Source organism: Limanda limanda, chromosome 1 (genome assembly GCF_963576545.1).
Source record: "Limanda limanda chromosome 1, fLimLim1.1, whole genome shotgun sequence".
Lineage (NCBI taxonomy): Eukaryota > Metazoa > Chordata > Actinopteri > Pleuronectiformes > Pleuronectidae > Limanda > Limanda limanda.
This window is the reverse complement of record NC_083636.1, coordinates 17,623,716-17,642,737: the sequence shown is the minus strand read 5'-3', so window position 1 is coordinate 17,642,737 and position 19,022 is coordinate 17,623,716. Positions and strand designations below refer to the sequence as shown.

Genomic DNA, 19,022 nt, shown 5'->3' with positions numbered 1-19,022 from the left:
TAACTAAAAAATAAAGAGACTCTGCCTCTCTGTTTTGCCATATCTGTGCATAAGAAGATCCCTCACAGGCCCCCTTGTGGAGCCTCATAACAGAGTGCATATGTGTGCACATGAAAATGTGTGTGAGCAGGGGAAAGGCTGCAGAAGAAGTCGTCTTTAAAAGTGAGTGAGAAGCTCTGTATATGAAAAACATGACAATTTGACAATGCACAGCTTTTTTCTCTGCACATGTGCGTGACCCTGCTGCAAAAGACTGATTTGTATGCTCCTGTGTATGTGTGTGTCCAGACCAGGAGCAGATGATGGGCTGTATGCATGTGTGTGAGTGAGAGTGTGTGTATGTGTGTGTGTCTAGAGGTCCCTCTGGCTCCCATGGTTTCTCTCTCTATCCCCTCCTCCCTCTCATTCTCCCCTCCCTCCGCAGTGTCACCCCCGTCTCTCGGCTCAACTCAAGCGCCACCTCCCTCCCGCTCAAGCAATAGCACTCTGCTCCTCTCTCAGGGCCGTTTAACCCTTTACACGTACCTTTATATCCCTGTGAGATTAAGATAGAGTTTCACAGGCGGGTGAGGTCATTGTGGTCAATCCTAGCTTATGAGTTTGGTCCTAAGGTTACAGTTAAAATTCAGGTTTGCTTTGGTTTGAGGTTTAAAGTTAAGTTAGCTGAGATGGGCGGGTTTGGGATGGATTTAGGAAATGAATGCAATAAAAGATTGATTGTGTGTGTATTAGAGAGAAAGAGAGCAATACTCTACACAACTCTGTGTGTGTGTTTCTTGCAGCTGCATTCAGTTATTAATGTGAAAAATAACAACAACAAATTACACGCTGTCATTTACCACCATCGCTGAAACACAGCCTAAATGCTATCAAAATTCTTGCTGCAGCTCATGAAACTTTTAATATTCAACTTAAAATTTGCTCAAAATTACGGCATTTGCGTTTACAAGCTGCCAATACAGGTCAGCAACTTTATAGAGATTTTTTTTCCAGCTCCAGATGCATCACTTGAAGGGAGCCTGCAAGATTCATAAATATGAGGATTGGAACAACAGCTGAATAGCACCACAACTCAGATGTGTGTCTGTTCGTCTGGCTGGCTCACAAGCAGGGTGTGGTTTAATATCCTGTTCCCTCTGTTAGTTTTTTCGTCTTCCTAGTTGCTCTTTTTGTGTGGTCAGATTCCGGTAAGAGACGTGAATCACAAGAAGAGCTGAGATTTGTATATGTGCAGCTACACCTCTACGAGTTTATGAGTGAAGTGTTTAAAGGTCACAAAAAATATATATTTTAAATCTTAGTTTGGAAAGTATGAGAAGATGGAAATGCTCTTCTGGGAAGACATTGAAATCTGACAAAGATTAATGACTGGAGAGATAAGTGCTAGAGCTGTGTCACCTCTTTCCGAGACAGTATCTGTTCATACTGGATTCAAAGTTATGTCTGAGTGAAAATACGTAGTAAAAGACAAATATTTACTATTTTAGGTAGAAAATCTAAGGCCTAAAAGTTATAAATCAACTTATTCAAACAGCAGCCTAGTGAGATACAACCAAAGAATAGCTTTCCTGAGAGGATAAACAAGTAAACAAGAACTTACGACTAATCTTTCCCTGATAAGCCTCAGTATCAGACTGTATCCAGCACAGGATACAGAGGAGTACAAATTAATTCTACCATCTGCCAGACGACTTAAATGAGCGCACAAGTTCAGGGTCTGTCAAGGGAGCAGTTCACATGATCATTATAAATGTGAGTTACACGCACACAGGCACCAGACTACTGTGGAAACAAGTGTGCACACAGGTACTCGCATATTGTAGGTATGCACGTATGCACGGTACAACTTTAAGGATAAAGAGTGCAAGAAAGAAAGAGGGAGAGGAAGAAAAAAGGAGACAAAAAAGAAGGGAGGAGTGATTCCGGGGGATCCAGGTAGACATGTGGTGTTGTGATACGGGGTCAGGGTCCTGCTGGACCGTAGGGAGGTGCTGGTGAGCTCGCTGGCCCTGACAAGGCTCTTCCCTTCTGGACACGCACCGAGCCGGTGGAGGCTGGATCCATCCTTCCAGCCCTCCCTCCCTCCATTCACTCACCCTTCTTCTTTTCACACCCCCCTCCCTCCTCTCTCTCTCCCCCCCCCCCCCTCTTTCCCTCCTCCTGGCACTCCCTCTCATCCCCCTCCTCCTGCTCTTCCTTCCCAGGCCGTATGGTTGCAGTGCCACGTCGCTGAGTGAACTTATTAGACTGAAGGAAAAAGGGAAAAAGAGAAAAGTGCTGAGCACCTCCACGTGGGCGAAGGCTTTTTCCCCTCTTTTGCTTTTTTTACTCAACTTTACTCTTGTGCAAAAAGAATCTTCACTAATTGTCTCTCACGTATTTGTTCCCAGGCTTGTGGTCAAATCAAATACGGTCACGTTTTATGGAAGAGAACGCCATAAACACTGCATGTCTGTGAAACTCTATCATGACTTCTGCCAGTGTGCATCAATGTGTTAGTTTGTGTGTGCATGTGTGTGTGTGTGGTGCTGGTGTGAGCCTGAAATATACCTTTTTACCCACAAGATAAACTTCCTGATGCATATGTATTTTATTTGCTACAACTTTATATTTGCTGACTGGAAATGAGTCAAACTCAAGTTCTCATTTTACAGAGGCTTCACAACCATTTCCCTATACATTACTGCCATCTAGTGGATATTTCTGTTAAATTATCTTCACTTCCTGCATCTTTTGCCCACAGATTACCGCATGTAGATTAAAGAGATAAAAGTGTGTTTATCAACTATTTAATTAAAATATTTTTTTAATGAATCAACAGGACCACTCTAATCTTTGAGGCGTGTTGGTAACAATAATCTGGGAGGAGAATTAATGACATAAAAGCAGTCAAAGAGTGAAGAATACACACAACAAACTGAATTTCACACACAATAAATATATAGATGTTTATTTCTTTCAACCCGCTGGTAAGTTTCATTGGTATCTGGCACATGAAAGGGATAAAGCTTGAAAAGTACAGGTGTAAATCGAAGTGTTTTTATAATCCTCTTGTGTATCTTGCATCTGTCAGTGGCTCAGTAGAAGTGCACCACCTGGAATCCACGTAAACATCTAAAAGCCTGTGCATCCAACTTGCCCATGTCAAATAAGTTGTGTTCCAGCTGCACTTGTACGAGCCTGCTGGGACTCAGACTTTTATTGCCCCAGCAGAAAGCGTCACGGGGCACAGACTGAATCTTGTTGTGTGTCAGTGCGACCGAGTGCAAACCCTGCGGCAGCTGTCTGGGCACTTGGCGCAAGGTGTTGTGGCACAGGTCTAACTGGTGCAGGACAGCCAACATCCTGAAAGCACCTATTGCAACTTTGAAGATCTTGTTCCGAGCCAATCCCAGGTGTTCCAGGTTTCTCACGGTGCTGAAAGCGGCTTTCTTTATGGAAGATATGAGGTTTCCCTCCAGATTCAGAGTTTTGAGTGAGCGGGGAAGGTGACGTGGCACCTGCTTGAGTCGGTTCCCTTCCAGGTTGAGGCTTTCCAGGTGAGTTGTGTTTAGGAGGGACTCCCTGAGAAGACCTTTGTTTGTCAATCTGTTTGCACTCAGATCCAACACCACCAGCTCTGATATTCCATTGAAGGCTCCTGCCCGGAACTGCTCAATGAGATTCCCCTTGAGATACAGCTCCTTGATGGACAGCGGTAAACCCATGGGGACCAATGTCAGCTGGTTGTGATTCAGGTTCAGAGTGCGCAGGTTGGACAGAGGAGAGAGCACTGCCTTAGCAAGAGAGTCAGATCCGTTCCCCAGGCTGTTGTTGCTGAGGCTCACAACCAAGAGGCCGGGGCAGCGGGCCCAGGCGTCCTCAGACATCACCCCAACATGGTTATTGTCCAGACGGAGCTCCTCAAGAGAAAATGGAAGGTCTGTTGGAATGCTTTCTAGGAGGTTCCTGTCCAGATAGAGGCGTTTCAGAGCTGGGATTCCCTCGAACGCGCCTTCTACGGCGCCGTCCGTGAGCCGATTGTTGCTCAACACAAGGAACTCCATCGAGACGTATTCTTTGAGAAGGTCCAACTGGATGCTGTCGATGTGGTTATTCATGAGGAGGACGTAGCGGGCGTTATAGGGAATGCCGTAAGGAACTTTGTCCACACCTTTATCTGAGCACTGAACCACTCTGCAACAGCAATATGAGACACAGGTTACACATATTGATTACCAAACTGTTCTAACATCAAACAGACAATTAATTTCATCAGGCTGTATGTGATATATGGAATATGACATCTGTATGGACTCAATGTGCTAAGCTAACATAGCCTGCTATTGTCTGTGGCTTAATATTTACTGTATATACATGAGTGGTAGTGTTGCAAGAAAGTAAACAATCATATTTCCTAAAATGTCAAACTTGTATTCCTTTGCTTCATTCATAACATGTCAGTTACTAAGCTTGATTAATAGATCAAGTTTTATTAAGTGTAAATGATATCAGTATCCTTATCGTCTTACCTTCCATAGCAGGCACACTCAGGTGGACAGTAGTTATCTAAAAAGTAAGGAAAGGGCGTTGGCGCTGTGACCTTCTTCTTCCTCTCAGATGGGTTTTTGTTGGACTTATTGTTTTTTCTTTTTTTGTCCTTGGACTTTCTAACCGTCTTATTTTTGCTGCTTCTGTTGATTTTCTTTGGCCTCGTCGAAGGTGTCCTGGCATTTGCCAGCTGTGGTCTGGCTGAAGGTTCGGCAACTGGTGGTCTGGAAAGAGACGATTTATTTTGCTTCACTGCGAGTTTGGTGTCATTTTCCGTCAGTTTATCTGATCCTGGTTTGCCTGTGGCCTGTGTCATGTTTGGTTTATGTGTAAAGTTGACCAGTTCAGCTGTGGATATGTTTTCATTTGCCTTTGGTGTAGGATCCGGTTCTTTTGTGCTTAGATCTCTGGTTATAAACTCTGCTTCCTTGGGTTTCGGTGTTGCTTCTTGCACACTGGGAGTAATTTCACTCTCTGGTTGAACGACAGTGTGTATTTCTTGTGCTTCCTTCTGTGCAGGTTCTGGCCACACATGTTTTTCCGTTTTATCCTCTACATTTGGACCAGCCTTCACTTCCTGATTCTGCTTGAGATGATATCCAGGAGTTATTATCTCCTCAAAGAGGAGATCTTCAACCGGCGAGACAAACCTCACCTCGCCAGGGACCACAGAGGCCGAGGGATTGTGAATAAAGACGTCAGCAGGAAAGATTTGGGGACTAGCTTTTGCGCAAGGGGTGGAAGGGAGAGAAGAGAGAGGAGGAACCAGTGTGGGTGTAACCGGAAATAGTGGAGAGAGATTATGATGATTACGACGAGGAGGAATTTGAGTCAGAGTGTTAATTGCTGCAGACACTGATTCCACTTGTGCAGGGGCTGTTCTTAACAGAGGAACTAGTATGTGATCTTCCCTTTGTCTTTCCTTCCATTCATCATCCTTTGCATTATTAATGTCCTCCCCCTGTTCTTCTCTTTCCTCGTTTCCTCCTTTCTCTGCTGTAATTATCTTTTCATCCTCAGGAGCGTCTCCTCTTCTGTCATAATAATCACTAATCCCTGCAACCAGCCTGCTTTTTCTCTCCTCTTCAACCATTTCTTGTCTCAGCTTCTCCATTTGCTTAAATTTCACATCTGTGTTATCATATGAATCTTTTTCTTGTGTCCCTGTGTTATGACTTTTCATTTGTAACCAGTTTTTGGGGTTTGACTTTGGGGCATTCTGCCTCTCCTGGATTACTTTCTCATATCCATGGTATCTGTCCATTTTCAGCCCATCTTCTCCTCTCTCCTCCACAGGCGTTTCCCTCTCGACAGGCGTCCTCACGGGGTTTGTCTCTGGACTCGCTTCTTCACTCCTCTGTTCCCCCTTTCCCCCGTTTCCTCTCTCCTCTGGCGATATAAAAATGCCCCTCAACTCAGACTGGTGGTGTCTGTCCAGCCCAGAGATCTGTGTCATGGTCGATTCTACAAACCAATAAAACAAAAACATACCTTAAAAGACAGCATTTTAAGCAAAATTACAAAAACATGTAAAACAAGTAAAACAGCTAGAGTAATTTTAGCATCTGGATTAGCATTCTCTTTGATGGGCTCATGAAATAATTAGCATGGAGGCGTTTATGGCCTATTAATTGTAGAATTGCCATTATTGGGGCATTTTAAAGTCATGAAATTTGAAAAATGACCAGAAAAAAAGGTCTGATGTGCGACTTACTTGGCTGCAGAACATATGAATATCCAGGTACTGTGAAGAGCATGAGCAGGAGTAAGAGTGCTTCCATTTTATCTGAGGACAAAAAACGTGGAAAAGCATCAGAACAGAGTTCGAGAATAAACTCATGAAGAGCAGCACTTTCTAGATGGAAATGTTTTTTAAGCTCGACCTTTCTTAATGGTTTTAACAAATGGAAATCCTGGGTCCTGCTGAATAAACAATCCCCTTGATGTTGTTTCACTTATTTTAGAATGATTTTGAATTATAAACAGTAAGATTATTGTGTGCTCTCTTGTAAACAAAAGGAAGATATATCTGTTCACCAAAGTTAGCGGTTACTGCTCCAAAATGTTTCTTCAAATAAGGTTAGAAATCAAAATAAATAGGAATTAGACAGAAATATTTTTGCAAGAGTTATCATTTCTACATGTATGACTGTAAAAATAAGGAAATCAACAAAGTGTATGGGTTAAAAAACACAGCCTAAAGATAATCCAACACCTCGTTCACTGAGTTTGACCGATGAGTGATTCTTACCTGCCATGAGTTTGGCCTCCTTATGTGTCAGAGCAGAGTTCTTGCATTTGTCAGTCAGTTATCCTTTTGACCCTACACCTGCCTCTCTGAGCGGACTGAGCGGACCCGAAGTAACCGGGCCAACCTTTGAACCGCAGGCACCGAGCACCGCCGGCTACAGGCGTCTTTAGTGATCCATCTCAGCGTTCCTCTCCGTATCGGTGAATTTTCACACACACACTCTGGATGAGACATAGTTAAGACTCCTCGAATGCCTTTATCTGGAAGAGACTTCTCACACTTACCCTCGACGTCAGAGGACTCTGGAGGATCAATAGCGGGAAAGAGGGGCAACTTTAGAAAGCGGGGTCAGAGGTGGTTACTATTTGCTCCGCTCAGAGGAGACATTAGCATCCCAGTGGTTATATGGGGGTGACAAGTAGCTTCTGGAAACTGCATGGCCTTTGACCCTTTGCTAATAACCTGCTGTACTGCAGGAAGTCTCGGGGCTCCTGATGCTAATGTGCAACCGCTGAAGGTTTTATTATGTGTTTTTTCTAACAGTTCATGCTGGATTCTAGCATGAGCTTTATCTCACATCTAACAGACTGTTTTTCTAAAGTATATAAGTAATATGAGTATCTATTAAGTGCTTTCCAGTCTTAATGACCTTTCAAAATATTTAAAAAAGTCACTTCTTTATGTCAATTTATTATTCGAGTCAGGTTCAGAAAATCTGATGTTCTTTTTACAGCCCAGCGAGTTCTTACATGTTTAGATCACATTGTGCATTATATCAGCTCAAATACAAGATCTGATTCAATCATCATTGCTGTGTTTAAAATGTATTTACATATATATTCATTAAACAAATACTGCAGATATAGCCCCAAAACGAGGCCTAAGGGTCACAGAACACACTTTTTTTTAGCAAAATTTGTGAACTTTCACTGAGGTATTGACATTCATTGTGTTGTCAAATGAGGGTTATTTGCTCAAGCATTTATGAGAATTGGATTTTGACCTAGGAAGCAGAGACTGATAAAACATGCGATGTAGTACCTGCAAAAAGCCACAGAGAGGCAGCATATACCCACATACCATTGCCTACAAGTTGCCCTGATTGTCTTTGTTTTGCACAACATTGCATGGGAAACACACAGCTGAGGTTTCCATGTTGTGTTTGTGTCTGTGGCCAAATCGATTCTCCGTTTACTCTGGACCACGACAAAGAAAAGCAAATGCACATGAATAGTGAACGACAGGAAAAGGAGGCTGATGAAGCAAAGGCCTGTGAGAAGAGCTAGAGGAGTGTTTTCTAACAACTTGAGCTGAGGCATCTCATTTCCTGTCGAAGGTGACGTCATGTGAAGGAGAGGAGGTGTGAAAGGCAGCAATAATGGAAGACACTGTGAGGTGGGGGTGGTCTCTTATAACACCTGCACCTGTTTCTAGAGTAAAAATAAATCTGGGTCTTTCAGTGGCTGCTGGATGTCGTCATTTTGGATTTAAAGTGGACATTTTGTGTGTCTTCATTTGTGAAAGGCAAAGGCAGAATGTCCATACCCAATTCAATTTCGCACATTTTCCCAGCTGGAGAAGGATCCTGCATCCTCTCTGACCCCGTTTTGATGCCACGTTATTTGTCTCTCAAAGTTATATTTCTGATAAAGTTTGAAGATTATCTTTGCTTTTAAAGGAATTTCTGATATTTCTCTTGTTTTTGTGGCTTGGTCAGAAGAAAGAAACCCATTTGTAGGTGTGCCCTGACCTCACAGGAAAAATACCAACCCCATTACTGGAGCAGAAATAGAAAAACAAGCGTGCATCGTGTGTAAGAGGCCTCGCAGCTCAGTGAGGAATTTGCATGGGTCTGAATAGGTACGTGTGTGTCTGTTGGTGTGTGATGCGAGTAAAGGTGTGTAATTGCAGTTGTTTGTGCATGCAGGGGCACTGCAGAGCTTCTGGTGTATCTTGATGTAGGTTATGGTAATTGGACAGATAACTGATGACAACATTTACGCCGCTTGCCCTGGGGTTTTGTGGAGGAACACACAATCTAATTTACAGTAAACAGACCAAACATCAATATTGTGTATCCACAGGGCATATATCCATGGAGGAGTGTGACAAAGAGAGAAAGAAATGAGTAAAACTAAATACAGGCAGGAGAAGGAAGAAAAAAATAAAGCATGAGTGACAACACGGCTGTGTAAAAATAAACCCTCCCCCTCCAAACTATCCCATCTGCTCAGGGCCTGTCTGCTGGCAGCAGTGGCGGTGGTAGGGAGCGGGTTAACAAGGGCAAAGGGCAAAGGTCACAGACTGTGATCAATTTGTTGGCTAAGAGCGTCAGACACACATTTGTGCCGTGTGCGTGACTTACCGGCCCAGCAGCTCAAAATGGAAATGAACTTTAATCCTTGTGCATTTCTGTCAGTGCAGATTCCTCATGTTCACGTGTTCTGAACTGAACGCATCTACCACACTTTTGGTTCTGTACAGTTTTCAAACCGGGAACAAAACCAGTGCCCTGATATCCTGAAAAACTGGGTCAAGACAGGAATAAATGCTTTGATGCACCGTCTTCTAATGTTCAGTCTAATTTACCCTCATTATAATATCAGCCTAATTACGTGTTGTCTGTTTTTTGTTGTTGGGAATGTCATACCGCTGGTTTCTCCACCAGGACTCCCCTCAAATAAACACACTGTCCTGCTAGATCTGATGAACGGCTAGCTCTGAAACATTGCAAATAAATAAAGGTTTTCAAAATATAAATGAATATAAATCCAGTATCAGACATGTGGGGATAAATAAACAATAAACATTAACAAACATTGACCATTGCAGTTCAAAAGTGCGTTGGCAGAAGAATAGCGACCAGTCACAGTCAAGGATTGATAATATTATTGGATGATAGCATCTTCCGAGAAAAATAAAAACCTATAATGTTCTTTTTTTTAAAAATCATCGACAAGACTCTGTGTTGTCTGTGTTATTCTTTCTTTCGTACTTTTCATTATGAGAACGTCCAAATATTTTTCCTGCCTTTGCTTCCTCCCCCCCAGAGAGGGAGGGAGTCATCATAAGCAGAGGCTCCGGCCTGGACACTGTTGTCTTAACCCTGCCTAGAATAGCTCCACCGAATTAAACCTGTGTTTTTGTTTAAGAGAGGAGTTCTTGTGTCAGTAAGTACAACATGACAAGAAAGGCGAAAAAAGATGGGTGATAAAGGGAGAGTCAGGGGGGAGGAAAAGGAAGAGAAATGGGAGATTCAAGCAGAAATAACACAGCATTCAGGCTCTTGTTGGGACTCGGGGCACTGTTCCTTTGAATCAAAGACTCAAACTGGATAGAAACCCTTTCTCTGGTATTAATGGAGCTTATCTAACCTGCACGTCAGTCAGCTCCTCAAACATCACATCCAGGGTCAGGACAGGCTGATCAAAACAAGGTCAGGTGTGGAAAGACTGGCTGGATAGTCACATAGTCTGAAAAAGAAAAAAGAAATATCATTAATATGTCTTACGACATGAGGAATACATTATTTGTATTGATAAAAACCGTTTCAACATTTTAACAAATAAGAAAAAAACTATTTATTTTACAGAAATGTGTCTCTATAGGCATTTGCACAACTCTCTCTGGCACATTTCCTATTCTGACATCAATCTGCCAAAATGCAAACACCGGACTTTTAAAGGGAGACGTCATCTTATTGATTTATTGCATGCTTAAAAAAACACCCATTATTAATAGATTAAGTGCAACCCATTTCAAAGCATGTGTCTGGCACAGCAAACCTTTTCTTCCACCTGTAAAGTAGCTAAATGTAATTTTGACGCACCCTGAATGCTCATCAGATCATGCACCTATATATTGAAAACAGAGCCTTAGGACTCGAGCGTGCAATCCTCTGCAAATGTGCCTAGAAAGCAATGTTTCCCCGTGGAGAAGACAGCAGAATCCATTTATTTATTTTTCCCTCAATGTGAAGTGGAGGAGCATCAATGCGACGCAGCTTTGACATTTGGCCGTCACCTATTACGTCAAAGCAGCAATACTGAAGCACTGTAGCAGAGCGGCTCCTATTGTCCTGTAAGTGACTCCATTGTTCCTCTAGACTGACTCATATGTTGCTGAAATCTCCATTTAGAGCCTATTAATGATAGCGCTCAGTGTGCATGCTTAACCAATTATTGATCAGCCAAGAAAAACCCACCATATGCTACATGACGCACGACATATTGCAGTCAGTCGAGGGATCAACGCTGTTAAACTTGTCATTTGCGTGTTTTGTTGTTTTGTGACCCACGGCGACGTGGATGCACTTTAAACAGGATTTGAAATCGCTGCAGAAGCAACAAGTGTGAAGTAAGAGGGTGGAAGAATGCACAGGATGTATATAGGGGTTGGATTGTCTCAGCAGGACACAGGGACAGATGGACAAACATTGTTTTGCTGGGTGATGTGGGTCATTGGGCCGGTTAACAATTCTCCATAGCCATTAGGCAATCTGTCACAGTGCAAAACAAGGCTGAGGACGGACTGACAAGGTCACAGATTCATATTATTTTTCTCTCACTCGTCAGTGCAGCATGTGAAATCGACCGCTGAGCACTCATGTTGTAAACATATTATAGCCAGCGTTTTGCTTTAATCAATATCTTAATCAACAGTAGACCATAAACACAAGGGTTATGTGGATGACCCACTGGATCAAACCCATAGAGAAGTATAACGGCACCCAGTTGAGCCTCTGCCAAGGCCGAGCAATTATACACATGATCGTTTAGTTCTTATTGCAAACATATCACAGAAAGAAATGGTCTGACACTTCAAATGATTTGTCATAAAACTTAGCCCCATCCGCATTCGCACATTTTATCCATCAAATTGTGTAGTTCTTGCATAACAAACAAACGACAGTGGAAATATACACAACACTACCACACAGACAAATGTTCTGCATATACACACTAAACAACCAAACACACAAACAGATCAGATTCTGACTAAGCCAACCCCATGGACTGTAAATCAACTATAAAAAAATGAAGCCAATGAATCCCAGATAGGTACAGAGCCATCTTGGGCATTTGGCGTCTGTGTAGTTGCGATCGGGGGAAGGAGTTGATGTAGCAGGTCCCGCCGAACACTTCAACAAACATCAGCGTGTTAAGAACTAACTAAAATGACAGAAACCATCTTGTAGTAAAATTTATTTTACTCGTAATTTGGCTCATATCCCATCCACTAACATGGAGACCGAGTTTGTGACCTATACTCCAAACAGCCACTAGATGGCAACAGATAAATGCAAACAATCACACAGCATTGCAGACAGTCCAAGTGTCATTTTATCTACTGTTTTGGTTTTCTTGCTCAAAACCAAAGTGTTGTTCCACTGTTTCTGTGAAACAACACAAAAAAACACTGCATGCAACCAGTTCAGCAACTGATGACAAACACATGAAGTTTACAAGCATTTAGCAGCTGAAGAGCCGACATCTCCCTAAGCAGTTGGGGTAAAGTCCAAAGAACAGACATAAAAGTCTAGTGAATATTGGCTTTATCTTCACCAGCTGTGCAGGAGCACAACTGCAACTTAATGCTTACGTTGATCTGTAATAAAGAGCCGTTCACCAACCAGCTCACCGCATTAACTTAAATGAAAAAAGTTGTCCCTGATGTGTTTACAGCTTGGTTGCATTGCTCCTAAAGGGCCACAACAATCTGTTAAAGTTGGAATGAAGCCCTTAAACGCACAAAATAAAGAAATAGGCATCGACCAGTTTGAATGAAAAACTCTGTAAAACAAAAAAACACTTTTCTTTTGAAAACACCATTGCTATGTTTTGAAAGCCTGTATCTGCATATAGTATTACTTTATATCCAATTTACCCCAGGAAAAGTATTTCATATTTCTCTTGAATTGAAATAAAGGTTTAGAATTTATTTTTGCATCCTACATGTTTTTCATGACTTTTCTACCAATAAAGTTTATAAGCAGGAAAAAAAACGTTACAAATTTTCAAGTAATACTCAAAGTCTTCTCATGTAATTCTGTTTCCTGACATTAATCAAACCAAACTAGTTCAGATAACTTCATTATAACCATGATTCCAAATCTGCCTACACTCTGTCTCTTTGTGTCTGTGTGTGTCTGTGTGTGTGTGTGTGTGTGTGTGTGTGTGTGCACTGCGAGGGGCCCCTGTTATTATGTCCTGCTGCTTTTCAATAGAACAGCTGTGTGAGTCTCCAGCCGGCTCCGAAGACGGCACGGGCTGCCTGGCAACTGCCCTCCCATTGGCCCACTATCCACCTCTCTCCGACCAATCGAGCGGGCCAGGCAATGAGGAAGTGAATGGGGGAGAAAAACACAACAGAGAGCGAGAGAACACAAACTGACTGTGAGAAAGTTGGCCAGAAAAAAAAAAAGAAGAAAAGATTGAGAGAGCAGCATGTGAGCGTAGGAGCTGAGCGTAATTAGAAGGGATGAAGTTTAAAGTTTCAATCTCTTTTCAAACAGATACACAGGAAACTAGAAGAAGTTCATAAATCCTGCCTCCTGTTTATTCCAGCATTATATCTTCACTTCACTTTTTATATAAATACAAAGATGGGACACCTCTGTGCTGCAACTTTCTGAACTTTTCCTGTCTTTCCCTTTGTATTACAACCAAAAATATTTCCGGAAACACAGTGTTATTTAAGGAAATTGACTAAAATCACACTTGAGAATAAGCAGATAGGACAAACGAAATGCAGGGCAGGACATGACAAGTTTTGACAAAAACAGCCCTAACCCCTGGATGTGATCTGCATCAGACCCAAACGTGCAGATTTCTCTGGATTCTTCAAGTCGACTTGGACCCTTTTTTGCGCCACGACAAGAAAAGTGTTTGTGTTTGGCAGGCTGAGACATGCCACTGCAGAACCTGCGTTTCCAGGGTTTCGAGTGGGCTTACTGGGGGGATTTGAGTCACATCTCTTGAGGATAATAGGTGTTTGTTTTACAGTAGCTGTGACGCATGCGGTTGCTAGATGTGAGGTCGGCAGACGAGAAAAGTGGTTAGGACTGTTGCGAGTGATAAACAAGTGTGCGTGTGTGTGTGTGGGGACAATTGGGTGGGCGCCGGGCTTAGATACATCCTGTAATCACAAACCAAAGCAGCGAGCAGGTCTTTCTGAGAACACAAGAACGCGGCACATGGTCCTTTTCTCCCCCGGAGGTCACACCTGCAAACGACGAGACAAAGTGAATAGGCTCAGACACGAGGAAGGAGCGAGGTGTCATGTGTGATGTGGTAAAGACGAAGGCTGTAAGCTTGCGTGATTAAAGACACACACGTGTAGCAACACATCCACTGAGCAGAACCGTGCAGGCACACATTGCACTTAAGTATTGACAAGGTTGGCGTGCAGCAAAAGTCACAATCTTAAACACACACCCATAGGAAAAAACAATGTGATATGCTGACATGGCCTAATGGTGGGCGACCGAGTCAGTGATGAACCGCCAGCAGCGCCGCAGCCTGATGATATAGCTGACATGATTCTCACGGCTCGTGTGTACACAGAGCTCATAACGCTCTGTCAAGTATTTTGCAAGCGACCTAGATTTTAATGGTGTGATTTTACATTACACACACAAACACAAACACACACACAAAATTAAGCTCAGAACATTTGATATGTCAGCTTAATTATACAACAGAGGTAGTGTTTGGGTAATTTATCATGTCTGAGTATTCTGTAATACTTTCAGAAATCTGTATGTGGCTAAACTATCCTAGTGCAGTGTCAAATTTGTGTATATTTGTGTGTATTTTGGACATGTGACCAGCTGCAACCAGCCAAACAAACAGGCAGGTTCCCTCATACACACTTCCCAGGAAACTGAATCGAAACTATCTGCCTGAGCAGAACTAAAACCGACAAGAAAAAGGCATCACGGTCACTATGGCAACATGTTCGCAAGCACAGCAAACAAAACAAATCTACTTCAAGTATCCCCCCCCCGCTCCAACCAGAAGAGAGGAAATCGGCCTAAATGCTTTGTTTGTGTCGAGAGGAGCTGATCTTCTCAAATCTACTCCAACTAATCTGAGGAAATGACAGGTGTAATCACTATTTTCCGAAAAACAGAAAGATGTCTGGCGAGTTCTGTGCAGGCTTTGAGTTGGGAGTGTGTGTCCTTGTATGTGTGTGTGGTATTTTTTTTGGTTAGCGTTCATATAATCCTGTCCATAATGCGGAGATGGTGGGTGGAGCAGACGTGGTAATCCAGAACTGGACCCTATGGATTAGGCTGGGATTGTCTGGGAAGCATGGTGGGAGCAGATTGAAGCTGTTCTCACACACATGAAGACTTAGGAAAGACTCAGTATTGATTGGAACAGCAATTGGTCAGTTTGGGTGAACGCCCCCTTGAGGTTTGTGCAACATTACACAATGGGGGTGATTTGGGGTTGATTCCCTGTGGATGATAGAAAACAGATGAAAACAACGAATAAACATTTAATGAGGAGATATTTACGCCTTGTGAACATAAGGTGCAACTGGGATATCTCTTAAAACATGACAACTACTCAATAACTGGTTCCAGATAAAGAGAATGGCCTTAAGAGCTCAATACACTGCAATTTTAGAGAACCCCCCCCCACACACATGGATGAAACACAAGCAATATCAGCAGAACTATTCATTGGTTCTTAAAAATAATAACTGATTTTCATTGGTTGTTTTGTAGTTTTTTCAAAATAAATGTTCTTTAAGCATTTTTATTTTAAGTATTATGGGTATGGTTGAAAAAGTACATGGACATAGTCACTTGCCATTTATTGATGTTCTTTTTAACTTCAATTAATTATAAACACAGTTTTGGGTTAGGGAATTTGTATACAATCAAACAGACAAACAGATCTTCTAAATACAATTTCTATAATTTGTTTAGAGTCGATGTGACTGTTGATCTAAGTGAGCCACTTGTGGAGGAACGTCACAAAACTTTTGGACAAAGGAACCAAAACAGTAATGCTTACTGTGCAGCCGATTAAACACCGGTCTTACCACAAATTGTTGGCAGTTTGCCTGCGCTCGTCTGGCTCTTCAGCAGCTGTGGCGACTTAACAGAACCTGTTCCAGCCTCAGGCCTCAGTGGCTGTCATTCCACAGTACGATGAATCATCAAGATAGACGACAACTGCTGGAGTGTGTCCTCAAGGGGAGACAGGTCCACAAGCACGTCGCTAACACACTGGTAGATGCTGCAATTGTAGCATTAATATGCTGCAATCATACGCTGAATCTTTTTGTATGTCAGAGCATGTCTGTACATTACAGTATAAATTGGTGAACCCTAAACATGCATTAAAGTCACGATAATACCAGATTAACTATGTAACGCTAAGATTATTAGAGAGATACACCCACAGCTGAAGACAAAACAAGACCCTGTACATGTGTGTAGTTGCTGCTGAGTGTTAATGGTTCTGAATGGGCTGATTTTCTGGAGACGAGAGACACATTAGCAGACGGTTCAGTGACTGTTTCTGCAGCAGAACTCTCATTAGCCATGTGATCTCTCCAGTGACCTTATTTTCTTCCTCTTCTTTGCAAGAACACGTTAAACCACTGATGTGACGTCTCTCCACGAGCATCTTTCACTTTCTACCCACTCCTTTCCCATTTGCATGGCTGATAGAAAACCTTGTGAATTAACTCATGCAGACTTTGAAATGAAAAAAGAAATGAAGATGCAGGTGTAGCTGTTAAAAACGTGAAAGTCGAGACTGTTAAGGCGTGTTTTTTTATCCTATATAATGAGAGAAGCCGATCCAAGATTTTGGTTCAATCAAATGTTTTATTTAAAGATACAATGAAAAGTTATTCATAGCTATGGACAATTATCACAGCCTATGCTAATTAAGTTAGCAGTAGGAAGATGAAAATGGCCCCGAACAGCAGGGGCCGTGTATAGTTATAACAGTAGAATTGATGTGATTGGTTATGAATATTTGGAGGGGAGTCACCGCAAATCACTTTGGATCTCCCTTATTGGTCCAGCCGCAGTCCCACGCCTCTTGTTACCGAATCCAGGAAGTGACAGTGAGCAGCTCTCCGTCATGCACCTACGCTACTCTACCGGTTGCTAGGGCAACTCTATCTACCCTGACAGTCTGATGTTGTCTCGTAATTCAGCCTTGAGTAGAAAGTGTCTTGCTCTAGCCATCTTGGCTGCACCAACTTATCCATAACAAACCTACGACTCTCCTATCAGGACAGCTGTTAGACTGGCCATCCTTGTGACGTACAAACATTATTAGCAAATTCCAAATATTAAATATGATAAGCGAAAGGTTGAAAATAATGATTTGTATAAGGTAATGTTATTGACCCACTGCTCCTACCTCCCCTTCCGCCTTTATGAAAAGAGTCTGTGCCATTATGGTTTGAGAACCTATTATTGTGTGTGTCTGCTCCATCAAAACAATCTTGACTGAATGTGTAAACATTCGCATCCTCGAAACTAAACAATGTCATACTGACTTTGCCCCAGAAAGGACAGCTCCTTGAATTCTGTCTGATGTTGAATACAGCTAATGAAAATATGCTTTAATATCCAAGAAGTTAATTATGAGGACAACTAAAAGATACATTATTGGCACTAAAAAAGCAACGGTTATTAAATTAGTTTGATTAAATTAGATACACACAAGATGGCGCCGTACTAACAGCAGCCTGTTATAGCAGCTCCTGGTTCTACCGTCGGTTTATTGTGTTTTTATTAGGTTTGCTGTTTGTTTTTTATATTTATTTTTGCACTGCTCTGTGCATCGTCGTACCGCACAAGGACGAGGTGCTTTTACTACTGATTTTTACACTTTTTACAACTTTTAACTGCAATTCGGTCTCTTCGGATCACTGGGAGCATGCCTGCTACACACGCCGGCTTTGTTTACACCCGCGACCAGCTGATGGCCCTGAGGCACACAGCCCTCTTGGCCGGAGAGAGACCCACCATCCCGGAGGAGTTAAAGAGGAGATGGCGAGGCTGCAGAGCGGGACTTAAACTGAGGATGGAGAAAAGAAAGTTTAAGCCCTTCATCCCTGCAGTCATCACTGGTAACGTGAGATCCCTGGCGAATAAGGTGGACGAGCTGGAAGCGCTCATCAGGACGCAGCGGGAGTACAGGGAGTCCAGTGTTGTGTGTCTCACGGAAACGTGGCTGCACGAGCACATACCGGACTCCAACGTCACCATCCCCGGCTTCCAGACGGTCCGAGCTGACAGAGACACCACCGCGAGCGGCAAGAAGAAAGGAGGGGGCCTCGCCGTGCTCGTAAACAACCGGTGGTGTCACCCCGGGCACGTCACGGTTAAACAGCGTGTCTGCAGCCCGGACATCGAGCTCGTCGCCGTCGGACTTCGTCCGTATTATCTGCCGAGGGAGTTTACCAGTGTTTTCGCCATCACTGTTTACATTCCTCCATCCGGGAACGCGGAAGCAGCGTGTGACGTCATCCACACTGTGACTGCGGGATTACAGACACAACACCCCAGGGCCTTCATCTTCATCACAGGTGACTTCAATCATGCCTCCCTCTCATCCACACTCCCTACCTTCTTCCAGTTTGTGAAATGTGCCACACGTGATAATAAGACTTTGGACCTGCTGTATGCAAATGTGAAGGATGCATACAGCTGCACTGCCCTGCCACCACTGGGCAGGTCAGACCACAACCTTGTCCTGCTCTCACCATCATACAAGCCTGTGGTTCAGCAGCACCCAGTCACAGTGAGGACTGTGAGGAAATGGTCTCCTGAGGCCATGGAAACACTGCGTGGAGCCCTGGAGGCCACAGACTGGGCTGCTCTGTATGAGCCACATGGTGAGGACATTGATGGCATGACTGACTGTGTCTCTGAGTACATTGGGTTCTGCATTGACAACACCATTCCCACTAAAGAGGTTCGCTGTTACCCAAATAACAAGCCGTGGGTAACCAGCGACCTGAAGGCCCTTCTGAACCAGAAGAAGAGGGCCTTTAGATCACGGGACAGTGCAGAGCTCAAGCGAGTACAAAGGGAGCTCAAACGCAGCATCAGGGAGAGCAAGGACAACTTCAGGAGAAAACTGGAGCACAAACTGGAAGACAATAACACCAGGGACGTCTGGAGTGGGATGAAGGAGATCACCGGCTTCCAGAGGAGAGGTGGGGGAGCAGCGGGGGATGAGGGACGTGCGAACGA

General features: G+C 43.2%; 1 protein-coding gene across 1 annotated transcript; it reads right to left on the bottom strand.

Moving 5' to 3' along the window:
- Positions 1-2,969: 2,969 nt before the first annotated feature.
- Positions 2,970-6,832, bottom strand: wu:fc23c09. The gene is made up of 4 exons (XM_061078830.1): positions 6,782-6,832; positions 6,245-6,316; positions 4,512-5,994; positions 2,970-4,176 (listed from the first exon to the last, which is right to left on the bottom strand). Exons 1-4 carry the CDS (start codon positions 6,786-6,788, stop codon positions 3,078-3,080), a joined length of 2,661 nt encoding a protein of 886 aa, XP_060934813.1. The 5' UTR covers positions 6,789-6,832; the 3' UTR covers positions 2,970-3,077.
- Positions 6,833-19,022: the final 12,190 nt, after the last annotated feature.